Source organism: Zonotrichia leucophrys, unplaced genomic scaffold (assembly GCF_028769735.1).
Source record: "Zonotrichia leucophrys gambelii isolate GWCS_2022_RI unplaced genomic scaffold, RI_Zleu_2.0 Scaffold_339_55624, whole genome shotgun sequence".
NCBI classification, from domain to species: Eukaryota; Metazoa; Chordata; class Aves; order Passeriformes; family Passerellidae; genus Zonotrichia; species Zonotrichia leucophrys.
In genome coordinates this window covers 1-20,817 of record NW_026992544.1, presented here as the reverse complement: position 1 = coordinate 20,817, position 20,817 = coordinate 1, and the positions used below count along the sequence as shown (strand labels likewise).

The 20,817-nt window shown below is 66.5% G+C and overlaps 1 protein-coding gene across 1 annotated transcript; it reads left to right on the top strand.

Moving 5' to 3' along the window:
- Window positions 1–71: 71 nt before the first annotated feature.
- Window positions 72–20,754, top strand: MAN2B1 (mannosidase alpha class 2B member 1; the record flags this gene model as incomplete). The annotated part of the gene is given in 23 exon segments (XM_064701093.1): window positions 72–371; window positions 729–831; window positions 2,115–2,288; window positions 3,860–4,053; window positions 6,461–6,593; window positions 8,538–8,680; window positions 9,946–10,062; window positions 10,140–10,222; window positions 10,309–10,429; window positions 11,251–11,329; window positions 11,415–11,524; window positions 11,613–11,720; window positions 11,808–11,924; window positions 12,971–13,183; window positions 13,313–13,410; window positions 13,688–13,805; window positions 16,558–16,676; window positions 16,775–16,876; window positions 17,876–17,963; window positions 18,052–18,132; window positions 19,105–19,189; window positions 19,192–19,319; window positions 20,605–20,754. Coding segments are annotated over 23 exon segments (2,739 nt in total), but the record flags the coding sequence as incomplete, so codon positions are not given.
- Window positions 20,755–20,817: the final 63 nt, after the last annotated feature.

The window sequence follows — 20,817 nt, the reverse complement described above, 5'->3', positions numbered from 1 at the left end:
CGTGGGCGGGGCCTCGGGAGCCGCCGCCGTTCATTGGCCACTGGTCGTTTCCCGCCGTTGCAAACGCCCTCCCAGCGAGCTGTCAATCACGCCCTCCGCTCCTTCTCATTGGCTCCCGTTTGTTGTCGGGCCCGTCCTGCACCCCTTACGCCTCGCCCCTTAGAGCACCATCAGCGAATCGGAATGCGGGGCGTGGCAGCAGCCCCTTTTGCCAGCCACCCATTGGCTGCCGCGCATGGTGGGGCGGAGCGGCCCCGCGTGTCATGTGAGGGCGCGGTCACGTGAGCGCGGGTGCCATGGCGGTGCCCGGGGCGGCGGCGCTGCCGCTGCTGCTGCTCCTGAGCGGGGCGGCCGCGGGCTGCGGGTACCAGGTGGGACCGGAACACCGGGGACGCGCGGGCTGGGGCACCGGCACTGCCCGGGGATACGGGCCAGGCAGTGGGGGCTGGATAACGGGCGCTGCCACGGGCTGGGGACACCGGGAAGCGCTGAGGGGGGAAGCGGAGCGGTCTGAGGGAACGGGAACTGGGCGGACTGGGAGCGCTGGGGCGGGCTGGGGACGGCTGAGGAAACGGGAACTGGGAGCATTGGTTGTGCAACCGCTTCTGGAGCTCAACGGCCACGCCGGGGGGGGATCCCGGTGGGTTCCGGAGGATCCCGGGGGGTTCCGGTGGGTTCCGGGGGTGCCGCGGGCCCGGCCCGGTCCGAGCCCCCCCGAACCCCCGCAGTCGTGCCCCCCGACCCGGCCGGACATGCTGAACGTGCACCTGGTGCCGCACTCGCACGACGACGTGGGCTGGCTCAAGACGGTGGATCAGTATTACTACGGGGGTGCGTGGGGACACCGGGTGGGGACACCGGGAGGGGACACCGGGGGGGGCGGGAGGTCCCCAGGGCTGCCGTGGTGTCACATGAGGGGGGTGACGTGGCAGGGGGACACTGAGTGACCCCTGGGGCTGCCCTTTGTCCCCTCTGCGTTTGTCACGTGGCACTTGGTGCGTGTCCCCTCTGGGGCCAGCGCCTCCCCTTGTCCCCAAGATGCCACCGTGTTTCGGGGTCACCCAGTGCCCCCATATCGCCAAGCTGTGTCCCCAGCCCGGGTTTTGGGGTGACTGGTGCCTCCCATGTCCCCAGGATGTCCCTGTGTCCCCAAGATGCCACCGTGTCCCCCAGCCTGGGTTTCGGGGTGACTGGTGCCTCCCATGTCCCCAGGATGTCCCTGTGTCCCCAGCCCAGGGGTTTTGGGGTGACTGGTGCCCCCCATGTCCCCAGGATGTCCCCGTGTCCCCAAGATGCCACCGTGTCCCCCAGCCCGGGTTTCGGGGTGACTGGTGCCTCCCATGTCCCCAGGATGTCCCCATGTCCCCAAGATGCCACCGTGTCCCCAGCCCGGGTTTTGGGGTGACTGGTGCCCCCCATGTCCCCAGGATGTCCCCGTGTCCCCAAGATGCCACCGTGTCCCCAGCCCAGGGGTTTTGGGGTGACTGGTGCCTTCACCCCGGGGTTTTGGGGTCACCCAGTATCCCAATCCCTGGGGTTTTGGGGTGTCCCCATGTCCCCTCTCCAGGGTTTTGGGGTGTCTCCATCCAGGGTTTTAGGGTGACTCGGTGTCTCCAGCCCTGTCCCAGGTTTTGGGGTGTCCCTATCCCCATTTTTGGGGTGACCCTGTGTCCCCTATCCCCAGTGAGGAACAAGGACCAGCATGCAGGCGTTCAGTACATCCTGGACTCGGTGGTGGCCCACCTGGCCGCTGTCCCCAGCCCTGTCCCAGGTTTTGGGGTGTCCCCACGCTGGATTTTTGGGGTGATTTGGGGTGACACAATGTCCCCTATCCCCAGTGAGGAACAAGGACCAGCATGCAGGTGTCCAGTACATCCTGGACTCGGTGGTGGCCCATCCCTGGGGTTTTGGGGTGTCCCTATCCCCATTTTTGGGGTGATTTGGGGTGATCCTTTTCCCTCTATCCCCAGTGAGGAACAAGGACCAGCACGCAGGTGTCCAGTACATCCTGGACTCGGTGGTGGCCCACCTGGCCGCTGTCCCCAGCCCATCCCTGGGGTTTTGGGGTGTCCCTATCCCCATTTTTGGGGTGACACAGTGTCCCCTATCCCCAGTGAGGAACAAGGACCAGCACGCAGGTGTTCAGTACATCCTGGACTCGGTGGTGGCCCACCTGGCCGCTGTCCCCTCGCGCCGCTTTGTCTACGCTGAGGTGGCGTTCCTGGCGCGCTGGTGGCAGCAGCAGGACACGGCCACGCGCAGGCTGGTCAGGGAGCTGGTGCAGCAGGGTACGGGGGCTGGGGACACTGGGGGGGCACTGGGAGGGACTGGGAGGGACATTGGGGGCACTGGGAGGGACTGGGAGGGACATTGGGACACTGGGAGGGATATTGGGAGAATGGGAGGAGAATTGGGGCACTGGGAGGGAAACTGGGGGCACTGGGAGGGGAATTGGGGGCACTGGGAGGGACTGGGAGGGGCATTGGGGGCACTGGGAGGGATATTGGGAGAATGGGAGGGGCATTGGGGGCACTGGGAAGAACTGGGAGGCACTGGAAGAGACATTGGGGGCACTGGGAGGGAATGGGAGAGACACTGGGGGCACTGGGATTTTGGGGTGCTGTGTCCCCCGATGGGGTTTTGGGGTTCCGTGGGTGCTCCCTGAGTGGATTTTGGGGTTCTGTGGGTGTTCCCTGATGGGGTTTTGGGGTTCTGTGGGTGCTCCCTGAGTGGATTTTGGGGTTCTGTTCCCCCCCGAGTGTATTTTGGGGTTCTGTGGGTGCTCCCTGAGTGTGTTTTGGGGTTCCGTGGGCGCTCCCTGATGGGGTTTTGGGGTTCCGTGGGTGCTCCCTGAGTGTATTTTGGGGTTCCGTGGGTGCTCCCTGATGGATTTTGGGGTTCCGTGGGTGCTCCCTGATGGGGTTTTGGGGTTCCGTGGGTGCTCCCTGAGTGGATTTTGGGGTTCTGTTCCCCCTCCGAGTGTATTTTGGGGTTCCATGGGCGTTCCCTGAGTGGATTTTGGGGTTCTGTGGGTGCTCCCTGAGTGTATTTTGGGGTTCCGTGGGTGCTCCCTGAGTGGATTTTGGGGTTCCGTAGGCGTTCCCTGATGGGGTTTTCGGGTTCTGTGGGTGCTCCCTGATGGGGTTTTGGGGTTCTGTGGGTGTTTCCTGATGGGGTTTTGGGGTTCCGTGGGTGCTCCCTGAGTGGATTTTGGGGTTCCGTGGGTGCTCCCTGAGTGGATTTTGGGGTTCTGTTCCCCCCCTCCGAGTGTATTTTGGGGTTCTGTGGGTGCTCCCTGATGGGGTTTTGGGGTTCTGTTCCCCCTCCGAGTGTATTTGGGGTTCCGTGGGCGTTCCCTGATGGGTTTTGTGGGTTCTGTGGGCGCTCCCTGATGGGGTTTTGGGGTTCCGTGGGTGCTCCCTGAGTGGATTTTGGGGTTCCGTGGGTGCTCCCTGATGGCGTTTTGGGGTTCCGTGGGTGCTCCCTGATGGATTTTGGGGTTCTGTGGGTGCTCCCTGATGGGGTTTTGGGGTTCTGTGGGTGCTCCCTGAGTGGATTTTGGGGTTCTGTGGGTGCTCCCTGATGGATTTTGGGGTTCTGTTCCCCCCCTGAGTGTATTTTGGGGTTCCGTGGGCGTTCCCTGAGTGGGTTTTGGGGTTCTGTTCTCCCCTCCGAGTGGATTTTGGGGTTCTGTGGGTGCTCCCTGATGGATTTTGGGGTTCTGTGGGTGCTCCCTGAGTGTGTTTTGGGGTTCCGTGGGCGCTCCCTGAGTGGATTTTGGGGTTCTGTGGGTGCTCCCTGATGGCGTTTTGGGGTTCCGTGGGCGCTCCCTGAGTGGATTTTGGGGTTCTCTCCCCAGGGCGGCTGGAGCTGGTCGGGGGGGGCTGGTGCATGAGTGACGAGGCCGCCGCTCACTATCGGGGGGCCCTGGAGCAGCTGGCGCTGGGCCGGCGCTTCCTGCGCCGCCTCTTTGGCCCCTGCGGCACCCCCAGGGTGGGCTGGCAGATCGACCCCTTCGGGCACTCGCGCGAGCTGGCGGCCACCTTGGCGCAGGTGGGGCACCCCCAGAGCTGCCCTGCACCCCCAGAGCTGCCCAGAGCTTCCTGGGCACCCCCAGACCTGCCCGGCGCCCCCAAACCTGCCCAGAGCTTCCATTGCACCCCCAAACCTGCCCTGCACCCCTCAAACCTGCCCAGAGCTTCCAGTGCACCCCCAGACCTGCCCTGCACCCCCAAACCTGCCCAGAGCTTCCAATGCACCCCCAGAGCTGCCCTGCACCCCCAAACCTGCCCTGAGCTTCCCATGCACCCCCAAACCTGCCCTGCACCCCCAAACCTCCCCAGAGCTTCCCCTGCACCCCCAAACCTGCCCTGCACCCCTCAAACCTCCACAGAGCTTCCTGGGCACCCCCAGACCTGCCCTGCACCCCCAAACCTGCCTGTACCCCTCAAACCTCCCCAGAGCTTCCCCTGCCCCCCAAACCTGCCCAGAGCTTCCAATGCACCCCCAGACCTGCCCTGCACCCCCAGACCTGCCCTGCACCCCCAAACCTGCCCTGCACCCCCAGACCTGCCCAGAGCTTCCCCTGCACCCCCAGACCTGCCCAGAGCTTCCCCTGCACCCCCAGACCTGCCCTGCACCCCCAAACCTGCCCAGAGCTTCCAATGCACCCCCAAACCTGCCCAGAGCTTCCCAAACCTTCCCGAACATCCCCAACCCTCCCCCAGAGCTGCCCTGCACCCCCAAACCTGCCCTGCACCCCTCAAAGCTCCCCAGAGCTTCCTGGGCACCCCCAGAGCTGCCCTGCACCCCCAAACCTGCCCAGAGCTTCCTGTGCACCCCCAAACCTGCCCTGCACCCCCAAACCTGCCCTGCACCCCTCAAACCTCCCCAGAGCTTCCCCTGCACCCCCAAACCTGCCCTGCACCCCCAAACCTCTCCAGAGCTTCCAATGCACCCCCAAACCTGCCCAGAGCTTCCCAAACCTTCCCAAACATCCCCAACCCTCCCCAGAGCTTCCTGGGCACCCCCAAACCTGCCCAGAGCTTCCAGTGCACCCCCAGACCTGCCCTGCACCCCCAAACCTGCCCTGCACCCCCAAACCTGCCCAGAGCTTCCTGTGCACCCCCAGACCTGCCCTGCACCCCTCAAACCTCCACAGAGCTTCCCTTGCACCCCTAAATCACCCTCAGGATCCCTCAGCACCTCCCCCAGCCTTTTTTAGGGACCGCCCCCCAGTGCCCCCCAGATGGGCAGTGATGGGGTGTTGGGGACCCCCATAACCCCCTGTGCCCCCAGATGGGCAGTGATGGGGTGTTGGGACCCCCATGACCCCCAGATGGGCTATGATGGGCTGTTCCTGGGTATTGGGGACCCCCAGTGCCCCCCATAACCCCCCGTGCCCCCCAGATGGGCTACGATGGGCTGTTCCTGGGTATTGGGGACCCCATAACCCCTGTGCCCCCCCAGATGGGCTACGATGGGCTGTTCCTGGGTATTGGGGACCCCCATAACCCCCTGTGCCCCCCAGATGGGCTATGATGGGCTGTTCCTGGGTACTGGGGACCCCCATAACCCCCTGTGCCCCCCATAACCCCCCAGATGGGGTACGATGGGCTGTTCCTGGGCCGTGTGGATCACCAGGACCCCCAGTGCCCCCCATAACCCCCCGTGCCCCCCAGATGGGCTACGATGGGCTGTTCCTGGGTATTGGGGACCCCCATAACCCCCCGTGCCCCCCATAACCCCCCATAACCCCCCGTGCCCCCCAGATGGGCTATGATGGGCTGTTCCTGGGTATTGGGGACCCCCATAACCCCCCGTGCCCCCCAGATGGGCTATGACAGGCTGTTCCTGGGTATTGGGGACCCCATAACCCCCTGCGCCCCCCATAACCCCCCAGATGGGGTACGACGGGCTGTTCCTGGGCCGTGTGGATCACCAGGACCCCCAGTGCCCCCCAGTGCCCCCCATAACCCCTGTGCCCCCCAGATGGGGTACGATGGGCTGTTCCTGGGTACTGGGGACCCCCAGTGCCCCCCAGTGCCCCCCATAACCCCCTGTGCCCCCCAGATGGGGTACGACGGGCTGTTCCTGGGTATTGGGGACCCCCAGTGCCCCCCATAACCCCCTGTGCCCCCCAGATGGGGTACGACGGGCTGTTCCTGGGCCGTGTGGATCACCAGGACCCCCAGTGCCCCCCAGTGCCCCCCAGTGCCCCCCATAACCCCCTGTGCCCCCCAGATGGGGTACGATGGGCTGTTCCTGGGCCGTGTGGATCACCAGGACCCCCCGTGCCCCCCAGTGCCCCCCATAACCCCCTGTGCCCCCCAGTGCCCCCCATAACCCCCTGTGCCCCCCATAACCCCTGTGCCCCCCAGATGGGGTACGACGGGCTGTTTCTGGGTATTGGGGACCCCCATAACCCCCAGTGCCCCCCATAACCCCCTGTGCCCCCCAGATGGGGTACGATGGGCTGTTCCTGGGCCGTGTGGATCACCAGGACAAGTGGGCTCGGCAGAAGCGCCGCGAGCTGGAGCTGATCTGGAGGGGCAGCGACAGCCTGGAGCCCCCCCGGGCTGACATCTTCACTGGTGACCCCCAAACTGCCCCTGGGACCCCCAAACTGACCCTGGGACCCCAAACTTCCCCCTATCCCCCCTGCCAGGGACCCCCAGATTGGCCCTGGGACCCCCAGACTGGCCCTGGGACCCCCAAACTGTCCCCTATCCCCTCCTGACAGGGACCCCCAGACTGCCCCTGGGACCCCCTGACAGTGACCCCCAAACTGGGCCTGGGACCCCCAAACTGCCCCTGGGACCCCCAAACTGGGCCTGGGACCCCCAAACTGGCCCTGGGAACCCCAGACTGCCCCCAGACCCCTAAACTGCCCCCAGACCCCTAAACTGCCCCCTATCCCCTCCTGACAGTGACCCCCAGACTGCCCCTGGGACCCCCTGACAGTGACCCCCAAACTGGGCCTGGGACCCCAAACTGCCCCCTATCCCCCTGCCAGGGACCCCCAGATTGGCCCTGGGATCCCCAAACTGCCCCCAGACCCCTAAACTTCCCCTGGGACCCCCAAACTTCCCCTGGGACCCCCAAACTGCCCCTGGGACCCCTGACAGTGACCCCCAGACTGCCCCTGTCCCCTCCCCTCCTGTCCCCTCCCCTCCCTTCCCAAGCCTTTGTCCATTGTCCCTTCCCAGGACTGACCCCAGCCCGTCCATCTTGTCCCTGTCCGTGTCACCCGCAGTGTCCCCAAACCCTTCCTCCTGTCCCCATGGCTGTCTGTCCCCTTCCCGTTTGTCCCCCTTTGCCCTGTCCCAGCCATGTCCCAGCTGTGTCCCTGCCCTGTCCCTGCCCTGTCCCTGCCCTGTCCCAGCCCTGTCCCAGCCGTGTCCCAGCCCTGGTGACAACACTGTCCCCAGGGATCCTGCCCAACACCGTACAACCCCCTCCTGTCCCCATCCTTGTCCCCTGTCCCCCTCAGCCCTGTCCCCTGTCCCAGCCATGTCCCAGCTGTGTCCCCTGCCCCTGTCCCCACCCCTGTGACCGCTGTCCCCCTGTCCCCAGGGATCCTGCCCAACGTGTACAACCCCCTCCTGTCCCCATCCTTGTCCCCTGTCCCCCTGTCCCAGCCATGTCCCAGCTGTGTCCCCAGCCATGTCCCCAGCCCTGGTGACACTGCTGTCCCCAGGGATCCTGCCCAGCATGTACAACCCCCTTCATGTCCCCATGGGTGTCCCCTGTCCCAGCCCTGTCCCTGCCCTGTCCCAGCCATGTCCCTTGTCCCCAGCTCTGTCCCCTGTCCCCAGCTCTGTCCCCCTTTGCCCTGTCCCCAGCCCTGTCCCCAGCCCTGGTGACACCTCTGTCCCCAGGGATCCTGCCCAACACGTACAACCCCCTTCATGTCCCCAGCCCTGTCCCCATGGGTGTCCCCTGTCCCAGCCATGTCCCAGCCCTGTCCCAGCCCTGGTGACACCTCTGTCCCCCTGTCCCCAGGGATCCTGCCCAACATGTACAACCCCCTTCATGTCCCCAGCCTTGTCCCCATGGGTGTCCCCTGTCCCAGCCATGTCCCTGCCCTGTCCCAGCCCTGGTGACACCTCTGTCCCTCTGTCCCCAGGGATCCTACCCAACGTGTACAACCCCCTTCCTGTCCCCATCCTTGTCCCCATGGGTGTCCCCTGTCCCAGCTCTGTCCCCTGTCCCAGCTGTGTCCCCAGCTGTGTCCCCAACCCTGGTGACACCTCTGTCCCCAGGGATCCTGCCCAACGTGTACAACCCCCTTCCTGTCCCCATCCCTGTCCCCATGGGTGTCCCCTGTCCCAGCCCTGTCCCAGCCCTGTCCCAGCCATGTCCCCAGCCCTGGTGACACCGCTGTCCCCCTGTCCCCAGGGATCCTGCCCAACGTGTACAACCCCCTCCTGTCCCCATCCTTGTCCCCATGGGTGTCCCCTGTCCCTGCCCTGTCCTCTGCTCTGTCCCCAGCCCTGTCCCCAGCCCTGGTGACACTGCTGTCCCTCTGTCCCCAGGGATCCTGCCCAACGTGTACAACCCCCCCCCGGGGCTGTGCTGGGACCAGCTCTGCACCGACCCCCCCCTGGTGGACGGGGACGGCCCCGAGCGCAACGTGGACGCCGTGGTCACCTCGTTCCTGAAGGCTGCGGCCACACAGGTGCTGACAGGGGACATGGGGACACCTGGGGGGGCTGGGACACCTGGGGAGGGGTCACAAAGGTCCCTGTGGTCACCTCGTTCCTGCAGGCTGCAGCCACGCAGGTCCTGACAGGGGACACAGGGGACATGGGGACACCCAAGGGGGGCTGTGGTCACCTCGTTCCTGCAGGCTGCAGCCACGCAGGTCCTGACAGGGGACATGGGGACACCTGGGAACACCTGGGGAGGGGTCACAAAGGTCCCTGTGGTCACCTCGTTCCTGCAGGCTGCGGCCACGCAGGTGCTCACAGAGGACAATGGGGACACAGGGACACCTGGGGGGGGGTCACAAAGGTCCCTGTCCCCCGGGGTGGGGGTCCTGAGTGTCCCTGTCCCCTCGGGTGGCATTTCCAGGTGTCCCTGTCCCCCTGGGATGGGTTATTTGGGTGTCCCTGTCCCCTGGGATGGGTTATTTGGGTGTCCCTGTCCCTTGGGATGGGTTATTTGGGTGTCCCTGTCCCTTGGGATGGGTTATTTGGGTGTCCCTGTCCCACAGGATGGGTTATTTGGGTGTCCCTGTCCCTTGGGATGGGTTATTTGGGTGTCCCTGTCCCACAGGATGGGTTATTTGGGTGTCCCTGTCCCTTGGGATGGGTTATTTGGGTGTCCCCATTCCCTGGGATGGGTTATTTGGGTGTCCCTGTCCCTTGGGATGGGTTATTTGGGTGTCCCTGTCCCCTGGGATGGGTTATTTGGGTGTCCCTGTCCCCCTGGGATGGGTTATTTGGGTGTCCCTGTCCCCTGGGATGGGTTATTTGGGTGTCCCTGTCCCTTGGGATGGGTTATTTGGGTGTCCCTGTCCCTTGGGATGGGTTATTTGGGTGTCCCTATACCCTGGGATGGGTTATTTGGGTGTCCCTGGCTGTCCCTGTCCCCTGGGATGGGTTATTTGGGTGTCCCTGTCCCTTGGGATGGGTTATTTGGGTGTCCCTGTCCCCTGGGATGGGTTATTTGGGTGTCCCTGTCCCACAGGATGGGTTATTTGGGTGTCCCTGTCCCTTGGGATGGGTTATTTGGGTGTCCCTGTCCCCTGGGATGGGTTATTTGGGTGTCCCTGTCCCCTGGGATGGGTTATTTGGGTGTCCCTGTCCCCTGGAATGGCATTTTTCCATGTCCCTGTCCCCTTGGGGTGGGTCCCCTGGCTGTCCCCATTCCCTGGGCAGGGTCCCCTGGGTGTCCCTGTCCCCCCCGGGCGGGGGTCTCACGCCCTGTCCCCCTGCCCAGGCCCAGCAGTACCGCACCAACCACATCATCATGACCATGGGCTCCGACTTCCACTACGAGAACGCTCACCTGTGGTTCAAGAACCTGGACAAGCTCATTGCCCACGCCAACGCCCGGGTGAGGGGTGGTCCCTGACCCCCCCCGTGGTGTCCCCAAACCCCCCCTGATGTCCCCAAATGTCCCTGTGTCCCCAGCAAGCCAACGGCAGCCGCGTCCACGCCCTGTACTCCACGCCCTCGTGTTACCTGCGGGAGCTGCACCGCGCCAACCTCACCTGGTGAGGGCGGGGCCCAGGGGGGGCAGGGGAGGGGCCCAGGGGCGCGGACGGACGGACGGACAGACAGACAGACAAACCCCCCCCAGGCCCCTGAAGACGGACGATTTCTTCCCGTACTCGGACGGGCCCCACCAGTTCTGGACCGGCTACTTCAGCAGCCGCCCGGCCCTCAAGGGCTACGAGCGGCTCAGCAGCGGCTTCCTGCAGGTGGGGGCACACCTGGGGCACTCCTGGGGCACACCTGAAGGTATTGGGGGCACACCTGGGGCACACCTGTGGGTGGGGGCACACCTGGGGCACACCTGGGGCACCCCTGAAGGTCTTGGGGGCACACCTGGGGCACCCCTGCAGGTGGGGGCACACCTGGGGCACACCTGGGGGAGCCCTGCAGGTGGGGGCACACCTGAAGGTCTTGGGGGCGACCTGGGGGTCTTGGGGGCACACCTGGGGCACTCCTGGGGCACCCCTGCGGGTCTTGGGGGCACACCTGTGCGAGCCCCGAAGGTGGGGGCACACCTGGGGCACCCCTGCAGGTGGGGGCACACCTGGGGCACACCTGGGGCACACCTGGGGCACCCCTGAAGGTCTTGGGGGCACCCCTGAAGGTCTTGGGGGCACACCTGGGGCACCCCTGTGGGTGGGGGCACACCTGGGGCACCCCTGAAGGTCTTGGGGGCACACCTGTGGGTGGGGGCACACCTGGGGCACCCCTGAAGGTCTTGGGGGCACACCTGTGGGTGGGGGCACACCTGGGGCACCCCTGCGGGTCTTGGGGGCACACCTGGGGCACCCCTGAAGGTCCTGGGGGCACACCTGGGGGTCTTGGGGGCACACCTGCGGGTCTTGGGGCACACCTGGGGCACCCCTGCAGCCCTTGGGGGCACACCTGCGGATAGGGGCACACCCGGGGCACCCCTGAAGGTCTTGGGGGCACACCTGTGGGTGGGGGCACACCTGGGGCACACCTGTGGGTGGGGGCACACCTGGGGCACCCCTGCCACCCCCTGAAGCCCCCATGCCACCCTCAGGTGTGCAGCCAGCTGGAATCCCTGGCGGGACCCTCGGTGCGGGCCGGTCCCTACGGGCCCGGGGACAGCTCGGTGCTCCGTGAGTACCTGGGCACACCTGCAGGGGAACCTGGGGACCCCCCCCTCCCCCAACTGACCCCCCCCCCGTTCTCACCTGTCCCCAGGTGAGGCCGTGGCCGTGGCCCAGCACCACGACGCCGTGGCCGGCACCGAGAGGCAGCACGTGGCCGATGACTACGCCCGGCAGCTGGCCAAGGGCTGGGACAGCTGCCAGGTGAGAGCCCCACACACCTGCCTGGGGGGCTGGGGGAGACAGGGGCAGGTCCCAGAGACCCCTCCCCAAATTGTGGCCGCCCCGACAGGTGCTGGTGGCCAACGCTCTGTCCGTTCTCGGGGGCATCAAGGAGCCGCTGGTGTTCTGCAATGCCCTCAACATCAGCGTGTGCCCGCTCACCGAGGCCACCCCTGATGTGAGCAGCTTTTGGGGAGGGGTCTGGGGGGTCTCCAGGGACTGACCCCCCCTCCCCACCTCACACCCCTGTGCGACCCCTCCCCAGTTCACCGTGATCCTCTACAACCCCCTGGCCTGGGACGTCACCTGGCCCGTGCGGCTGCCGGTCAGGGCCAGCTCGTACGGAGTCACCGACCCCCAGGGCCGGCCCGTGGCCAGCCAGGTGAGCCCTGTCACCCCCTGTGACCCCTGACCTGTGACCCCTGACCTGTGACCCCTGACCTGTCACCCCTGACCTGTCACCCCTGACCTGTCACCTCCTGTGACCCCTGACTTGTCACCCCTGACCTGTCACCTCCCGTGACCGCTGACCTGTCCCTGTGACCCCTGACCTGTGACCCCTGACCTGTGACCCCTGACCTGTCACCCCCTGTGACCCCTGACCTGTGACCCCTGACCTGTCACCTCCTGTGACCCCTGACCTGTCCCTGTGACCCCTGACCTGTCACCCCCTGTGACCCCTGACCTGTCACCTCCTGTGACCCCTGACCTGTCCCTGTGACCCCTCCCCAGGTGAGCCCCCCACCCACCTGTACCCCCTGTCACCTTCTGTGACCCCTGACCTGTCACCTCCTGTCACCCCTGACCTGTCACCCCCTGTGACCCCTGACCTGTCCCTGTGACCCCTGCCCTGTCCCTGTCACCCTCCCCAGGTGAGCCCCTTACACACCTGTACCCCCTGTCACCTCCTGTGACCCCTGACCTGTCCCTGTGACCCCTGACCTGTCCCTGTGACCCCTGCCCCGTCCCTGTGACCCCTGCCCTGTCCCTGTGACCCCTGACCTGTCCCCTCCTGTGACCCCTGTCCCTGTGACCCCTGCCCTGTCCCTGTGACCCCTGACCTGTCACCTCCTGTCACCCCTGACCTGTCACCCCTGACCTGTCACCTCCTGTGAGCCCTGCCCTGTCCCTGTGACCCCTGACCTTTCCCTGTGACCCCTGACCCGTCCCTGTCACCCCTGACCTGTCACCCCTGACCTGTCCCTGTGACCCCTGACCCGTCCCTGTGACCCCTGACCTGTCCCTGTGACCCCTGACCTGTCCCTGTGACCCCTCCCTAGGTGAGCCCCTTACCCACCTGTACCCCTGACCTGTCACCTCCTGTGACCCTTGACCTGTCACCTCCTGTGACCCCTGACCTGTGACCCCTGCCCTGTCCCTGTGACCCCTGACCTGTGACCCCTGCCCCGTCCCCGTCCCCCTCCCCAGGTGCTCCCCGTCTCCGGTGTCACCCGGCGGCTCCGGGGCGGCGCCGGGGGGGCTCCAGGGGAGCTCCTGTTCCAGGCCTGGGCCCCCCCTTTGGGCTTCAGCACCTTCCAGGTGCAGCAGCTGAGCCCGGGCAGCACCTGGGACACCCCCAGGTGGCCCTTGGGGACCTCGGGGGACCCCTCAGGTGACGCCGAGCCACAGATGGAGAACGAGGTGAGGGGACATTGTGGATTTTGGGGGGGGGGCTGAGCCTCAGCTCCCAGTTAAACCAGTCAGGGGGGGTCACTGGGTGACCTGGGGGGAGGGGGTGACCCCACCTGTGTCACCCCCCCATCACCGCAGTACCTGCGCGTCCGCTTTGACCCCGTCACGGGGCACCTGCTGGAGATGCAGAACCTGCGCGAGGGCATCTCGCTGCCCGTCTTCCAGAGCTTCTACTGGTGAGTCTGGGGGCCTTTGGGATTTTGGGGAGGGGTCCCAGGTGAGGAGGGGACCCCTCTGATCCCTCCTGACCCCCTCCTGACCCCCTCCTGACCCCCTCCTGACCCCCTCCTGACCCCCCCTGACCCCCTCCTGACCCCTCCTGACCCCCTCCTGACCCCTTTCTGACCCCCTCCTGACCCCCTCCTGACCCCCTCTGACCCTCTGACCCCTCCTGACCCCCCCTGACCCCCTCCTGACCCCTCCTGACCCCTCCTGACCCCTGCTGACCCCCAGGTACAACGCCAGCCCCGGGGACGGGCAGAGCCCCCAGGCCTCGGGCGCTTACATCTTCCGGCCCCTCACCCCCACACCCATCCCCGTGGCCAAACGCGCGGCCACGCAGCTGATCAAGGTGGGCTGGGGTCCCTGGGGTCTCCCTGGATTTGGGGAGGGGGTCCCTGGATTTGGGGAGGGGTCCCCTGGATTTGGGGAGGGGGTCCCTGGATTTGGGGAGGGGGTCCCTGGATTTGGGGGGAGGGGGTCCCCTGGATTTGGGGAGGGGATCCCTGGATTTGGGGAGGGGGTCCCTGGATTTGGGGAGGGGTCCCTGGATTTGGGGGAGGGGTCCCTGGATTTGGGGGGAGGGGGTCCCTGGATTTGGGGAGGGGTCCCTGGATTTGGGGAGGGGGTCCCTTGGATTTGGGGAGGGGGTCCCTACTGGATTTGGGGAGGGGTCCCCTGGATTTGGGGGGGATGGAGGGGTCCCTGGATTTGGGGAGGGGGTCCCTGGATTTGGGGAGGTCCTGGTTTGGGAGGGGTCCCTGGATTTGGGAGGGTCTGATTTGGGGGGGTCCCCTGGATTTGGGGAGGGGTCCCTGGATTTGGGGAGGGGGTCCCTGGATTTGGGGAGGGGTCCCCTGGATTTGGGGAGGGGGTCCCTGGATTTGGGGAGGGGTCCCTGGATTTGGGGAGGGGGTCCCTGGATTTGGGGAGGGGTCCCTGGATTTGGGGGAGGGGGTCCCTGGATTTGGGGGAGGGGTCCCTGGATTTGGGGAGGGGTCTCTGGATTTGGGAGGTGGAGGGGGGGGCCCTGGATTTGGGGGGGCGTTAGGGGTCCCCTGGATTTGGGGAGGGGGTCCCTGGATTTGGGGAGGGGTCCTGGATTTGGGGGAGGGGTCCCTGGATTTGGGGAGGGGTCCCCTGGATTTGGGGAGGGGTCCCTGGATTTGGGGAGGGGTCCCTGGATTTGGGGAGGGGGTCCCTGGATTTGGGGAGGGGTCCCTGGATTTGGGGAGGGGGTCCCCGGATTTGGGGAGGGGTCCCCGGATTTGGGGAGGGGTCCCTGGATTTGGGGAGGGGTCCTGGATTTGGGGAGGGGGTCCCTGGATTTGGGGAGGGGTCCCCCTTGGATTTGGGGAGGGGTCCCTGGATTTGGGGAGGGGTCCCCTGGATTTGGGGAGGGGTCCCTGGATTTGGGGAGGGGTCCCTGGATTTGGGGAGGGGTCCCTGGATTTGGGGAGGGGGTCCCCTGGATTTGGGGAGGGGTCCCCTGGATTTGGGGAGGGGGTCCCTGGATTTGGGGAGGGGTCCCTGGATTTGGGGAGGGGTCCCTGGATTTGGGGGAGGGGGTCCCCGTGGATTTGGGGAGGGGGATGGGGGGTCCCCTGGATTTGGGGAGGGGTCCCTGGATTTGGGGAGGGGGTCCCTGGATTTGGGGAGGGGGTCCCTGGATTTGGGGAGGGGTCCCTGGATTTGGGGAGGGGGCCCCTGGATTTGGGGAGGGGGTCCCCTGGATTTGGGGGGGGGGGTCCCCTGGATTTGGGGAGGGGTCCCTGGATTTGGGGGGAGGGGTCCCCTGGATTTGGGGAGGGGTCCCTGGATTTGGGGAGGGGGTCCCCTGGATTTGGGGAGGGGGTCCCCTGGATTTGGGGAGGGGTCCCTGGATTTGGGGAGGGGGTCCCTGGATTTGGGGGGGGGGTCCCTGGATTTGGGGAGGGGTCCCTGGATTTGGGGAGGGGGTCCTGGATTTGGGGAGGGGTCCCTGGATTTGGGGAGGGGTCCCTGGATTTGGGGAGGGGTCCCTGGATTTGGGGAGGGGGTCCTGGATTTGGGGAGGGGTCCCTGGATTTGGGGGAGGGGTCCCTGGATTTGGGGAGGGGTCCCTGGATTTGGGGGGGGGGGTCCCTGGATTTGGGGAGGGGTCCCTGGATTGGGGGAGGGGGTCCCCTGGATTTGGGGAGGGTGGGGTCCCTGGATTTGGGGAGGGGGTCCCTGGGGTCCCCTGGATTTGGGGAGGGGTCCCTGGATTTGGGGGGAGGGGGTCCCTGGATTTGGGGAGGGGGGTCCCTGGATTTGGGGAGGGGGTCCCTGGATTTGGGGAGGGGGTCCCTGGATTTGGGGAGGGGTCCCCTGGATTTGGGGGAGGGGGTCCCCTGGATTTGGGGAGGGGTCCCTGGATTTGGGGGAGGGGGTCCCCTGGAGTTGGGGAGGGGTCCCTGGATTTGGGGAGGGGTCCCTGGATTTGGGGAGGGGGTCCCTGGATTTGGGGGGAGGGGGTCCCTGGATTTGGGGAGGGGTCCCTGGATTTGGGGAGGGGGTCCCTGGATTTGGGGGAGGGGGTCCCTGGATTTGGGGAGGGGTCCCTGGATTTGGGGAGGGGGTCCCCTGGATTTGGGGAGGGGGTCCCTGGATTTGGGGGGGGGAGGGGAGGGGTCCCTGGATTTGGGGGGAGGGGGTCCCTGGATTTGGGGAGGGGTCCCTGGATTTGTGGGAGGGGGGTCCCTGGATTTGGGGAGGGGATCCCTGGATTTGGGGAGGGGTCCGGGGGGGGGGGGGGGGGGGGGGGGGGGGGGGCTGGATTTGGGGGTATTGGGGGGTCCCTGGATTTGGGGGAGGGGGTCCCTGGATTTGGGGAGGGGGTCCCTGGATTGGGGGGGGGGGTCCCCTGGATTTGGGGAGGGGGTCCCTGGATTTGGGGAGGGGGTCCCTGGATTTGGGGAGGGGGTCCCCTGGATTTGGGGAGGGGTCCCTGGATTTGGGGAGGGGGTCCCTGGATTTGGGGAGGGGGTCCCTGGATTTGGGGAGGGGTCCCCTGGATTTGGGGAGGGGTCCCCCCTGGATGGGATTTGGGGAGGGGTCTCTGCAGGTGTCCCTGTCCCCTGCAGACGGCGCTGGTGCAGGAGCTGCGGCAGAATTTCTCCGAGTGGTGCTCGCAGGTGCTGCGGCTGCGGCCGGGGCAGCCCTACCTGGAGCTGGAGTGGACAGTGGGGCCCATCCCCGTGGGGTGAGCCTGGGGAGGGGTCTCTGGGGACCCCCACTCACTCACCTGTCCTGGGTGGGTGGGTGAGGGGACACAGCTGTGTTTCCCCCTCCTGGCCGCAGGGATGGGATGGGCAAGGAGGTGATCAGCAGGTTCCAGACGCCGCTGCGCTCGGCCGGGCGCTTCTACACCGACTCCAACGGGCGCCAGGTGCTGGAGCGCAGGTGAGGGGCAAAGGTGACCCCCCCAAAGGGCTCAGGTGACCCCTGGGACCACCCCAAAGGGCTCAGGTGACCCCTGGGACCACCCCCAAAGGGTTCAGGTGACCCCTGGGACCACCCCAAAGGGCTCAGGTAATCCCTCAAGTGGCTCAGGTGACCCCAAGGGGCTCAGGTGACCCCTGGGACCCCCCCCAAAGGGTTCAGGTGACTCCTAGGACCACCCCAAGGGGCTCAGGTGACCCCTGGGACCCCCCCCAAAGGGCTCAGGTGACCCCTGGGACCACCCCCAAAGAGCTCAGGTGACCCCTGGGACCACCCCCAAAGGGTTCAGGTGACCCCAAGGGGCTCAGGTGACCCCCAGGACCTCCCCCAAGGGCTCAGGTGACCCCAAGGGGCTCAGGTGACCCCAAGGGGTTCAGGTGACCCTCCAGGACCACCCCAAGGGGCTCAGGTGACCCCTGGGACCCCCCCCCAGAGGGCTCAGGTGACCCCTGGGACCATCCCAAAGAGCTCAGGTGACCCCTCCAGGTGCTCAGGTGACCCCAAGGGGTTCAGGTGACTCCTGGGACCCCCCCCAAAGGGCTCAGGTGACTCCTGGGACCACCCCCAAAGGGCTCAGGTGACCCCAAAGGGTTCAGGTGACCCCCAGGACCCCCCCCAAGGAGCTCAGGTGACCCCAAAGGGCTCAGGTGACCCCAAGGGGCTCAGGTGACCCCCCAGGACCCCCCCAAGGGGCTCAGGTGACCCCTGGGACCCCCCCCAAAGGGTTCAGGTGACCCCAAGGGGTTCAGGTGGCCCCCAGAACCCCCCCCAAAGGGCTCAGGTGACCCCAAAGGGTTCAGGTGACCCCCAGAACCTCCACCAAGGAGCTCAGGTGACCTCTCCAGGGGCTCAGGTGACTCCTGGGACCACCCCCAAAGGGCTCAGGTGACCCCTGGGACCCCCCCCCAAAGGGTTCAGGTGACCCCAAGGGGCTCAGGTGACCCTCTGCCTCCCCCCCAGGCGTGACTACCGACCCACCTGGAACCTGACCCAGACTGAGCCCGTGGCCGGCAATTATTACCCTGTGAACACCCGGATCTTCATCAAGGTACCTGGGCACACCTGGGCACAGCTGGGCACACCTGGGCACACCCGAGCCCCGCCCCAGCCCCCTCACACCTGGCCCACCTGCCCAGGACCAGAAGGTGCAGCTGACGGTGCTGACGGATCGGTGCCAGGGCGGCAGCAGCCTCCAGGACGGCTCCCTGGAGCTCATGGTGAGCTCACCTGGGCACACCTGGGCACACCTGGGCACACCTGGGCACACCTGGGCACACCTGAGATACACCTGGGCACACCTGAGATACACCTGGGCACACCTGAGATACACCTGGGCACACCTGGGCACACCTGAGATACACCTGGGCACAGCTGGGCACACCTGGGCACACCTGGGTAGGGGGGGTGGGCACACCTGGGCACACCTGGGTAGGGCTGGGCACACCTGGGCATACCTGAGATACACGTGGGTAGGGCTGGGCACACCTGGGCACACCTGGGTAGGGCTGGGCACACCTGGGCAGGGAGGTGGGCACACTTGGGAACTCACCTGGGTACACCTGGGTAGGGCTGGGCACACCTGGGTACACCTGGGCACACCTGGGGAGGAGAGGGCACACCTGGGTACACCTGGGCAGGGGAGGGCACACCTGGACACACCTGGGCAGGGGGGATGGGCACACCTGGGTACACCTGGAATACACCTGGGCAGGGGTGGGCACACCTGAGATGCACCTGGGTACACCTGGGTAGGGCTGGGGACACCTGGGCACACCTGGGGAGGGGAGGGCACACCTGGGTACACCTGAGCACACCTGGACAGGGGGGTGGGCTCACATGGGCACACCTGGGCAGGGGTGGGCACACCCGGACACACCTGGGTCCACCTGGAATACACCTGGGGCAGGGGTGGGCACACCTGAGATACACCTGGGTACACCTGAGCACACTTGGGCACACCTGGGCAGGGGAGAGCACACCTGGGCAGGGCTGCCCCCATGCAGGGCACACCTGTTCAGGGCTGCCCCCACGCAGGGCACACCTGGGCACGCCTGGGCAGGGGAGAGCACACCTGGGCAGGGCTGCCCCCACGCAGGGCACACCTGGGCACACCTGGGCAGGGCTGCCCCCATGCTGGGCACACCTGGGCACACCTGTGCCCACCTGTGCCATCCCCCGCGCCCCTCCAGGTGCACCGGCGGCTGCTCCACGACGACAACCGCGGCCTGGGGGAGGCGCTGGACGAGCCAGGTGCGGACGGGCGGGGCCTGGTGGTGCGGGGCGGCACCTGGTGCTGCTGGACACGGTGGGCGCCGCACCTGAGCAGCACCGCCCGCGGGCACAGCAGATGGCGACCCCGCCCACCGTGGTGCTGGCACCGGGCAGGGGGCCTCACCTGAGACAGGTGAGTGTGGGGGGGGCACCTGGGACAGGTGAGCAGGGAGGGGCTGTGGGGGCACCTGGGACAGGTGAGGGATTCTGGGGTCACCTGTGCCAGGTGGGCGGGGAGGGGTTCTGGGGTTACCTGTGCAAGGTGAGCAGGGAGGGGTTCTGGGGTTACCTGTGCCAGGTGAGCAGGGAGGAGTTGTGGGGTTACCTGTGCCAGGTGAGGGGTTATGGGATCACCTGTGCCAGGTGAGCAGGGCAGGCTCTCCCTGCAGCCTCACCTGTGCCAGGTGAGCAGGGACAGGTTCCCCCCACAGCCTCACCTGCACCAGGTGAGGGGTTTGGGGTTACCTGTGCCAGGTGGGCAGGGTGTTCCCACAACCTCACCTGTGCCAGGTGAGTAGGGAGGGGTTGTGGGGTTACCTGTGCCAGGTGAGGGGTTATGGGATCACCTGCACCAGGTGAGCAGGGAGGAGTTGTGGGTTCACCTGTGCCAGGTGAGGGGTTTGGGGTTACCTGTGCCAGGTGAGGGATTCTGGGGTCACCTGTGCCAGGTGAGCAGGGAGGGGTTGTGGGGTTACCTGTGCCAGGTGAGGGGTTCTGGGGTCACCTGTGCCAGGTGAGCGGGACAGGTTCCCCCCACAGCCTCACCTGTGCCAGGTGAGCAGGAGGAGTTGTGGGTTCACCTGCACCAGGTGAAGGGTTCTGGGGTTACCTGTACCAGGTGAGCAGGGAGGAGTTGTGGGGTCACCTGTGCCAGGTGAGGGATTCTGGGGTCACCTGTGCCAGGCGGGCAGAGAGGGGTTCTGGGCTCACCTTTGCCAGGTGGGCAGGGTGGGGCTGGGGCTGGGTTTCTGGGCAGGTGGGCAGGGTGGGGCTGTGGGGTTATCTGTGCCAGATGAGGAGTTCTGGGATCACCTGTGCCAGGTGGCCGGGGTGGGGCTGGGGGTGGGTTTCTGGGCAGGTGGGCAGGGTGGGGTTGGGTTTCTGGGCTCACCTGCCCCAGGTGAGAGGTTCTGGGGTTACCTGTACCAGGTGGGCAGGGTGGGGTTGGGTTTCTGGGCAGGTGGGCAGGGTGGGGGTAGGGTTGGGTTTCTGGGCTCACCTTTGCCAGGTGGGCAGGGTGGGGGTGGGGTTCTGGGGTTACCTGTGCCAGGTGGGCAGGGAGGGGTTTCTGGGCTCACCTGTGCCAGGTGGGCAGGGTGGGGGTGGGGGTGGGTTTCTGGGCAGGTGGGCAGGGTGGGGGTAGGGTTGGGTTTCTGGGCTCACCTTTGCCAGGTGATCAGGACATTCCCCCCCCCCAGGTGTCGGGGCTGCGCCGGGCGCTGCCCCCCAACGTTCACCTGCTGTCGCTGGAGCCGCGCGGGGCCGGGGCCGTCCTGGTGCGCCTGGAGCACCTGTACCAGGTGGGGGAGAGCAGGAACGGATCCCAGCCGGCCACCGTGGACCTGACGGTACCTGGGCATGGATGGGGGCACACCTGGGGGTACCTGGGCATGGACGGGGCACACCTGGGG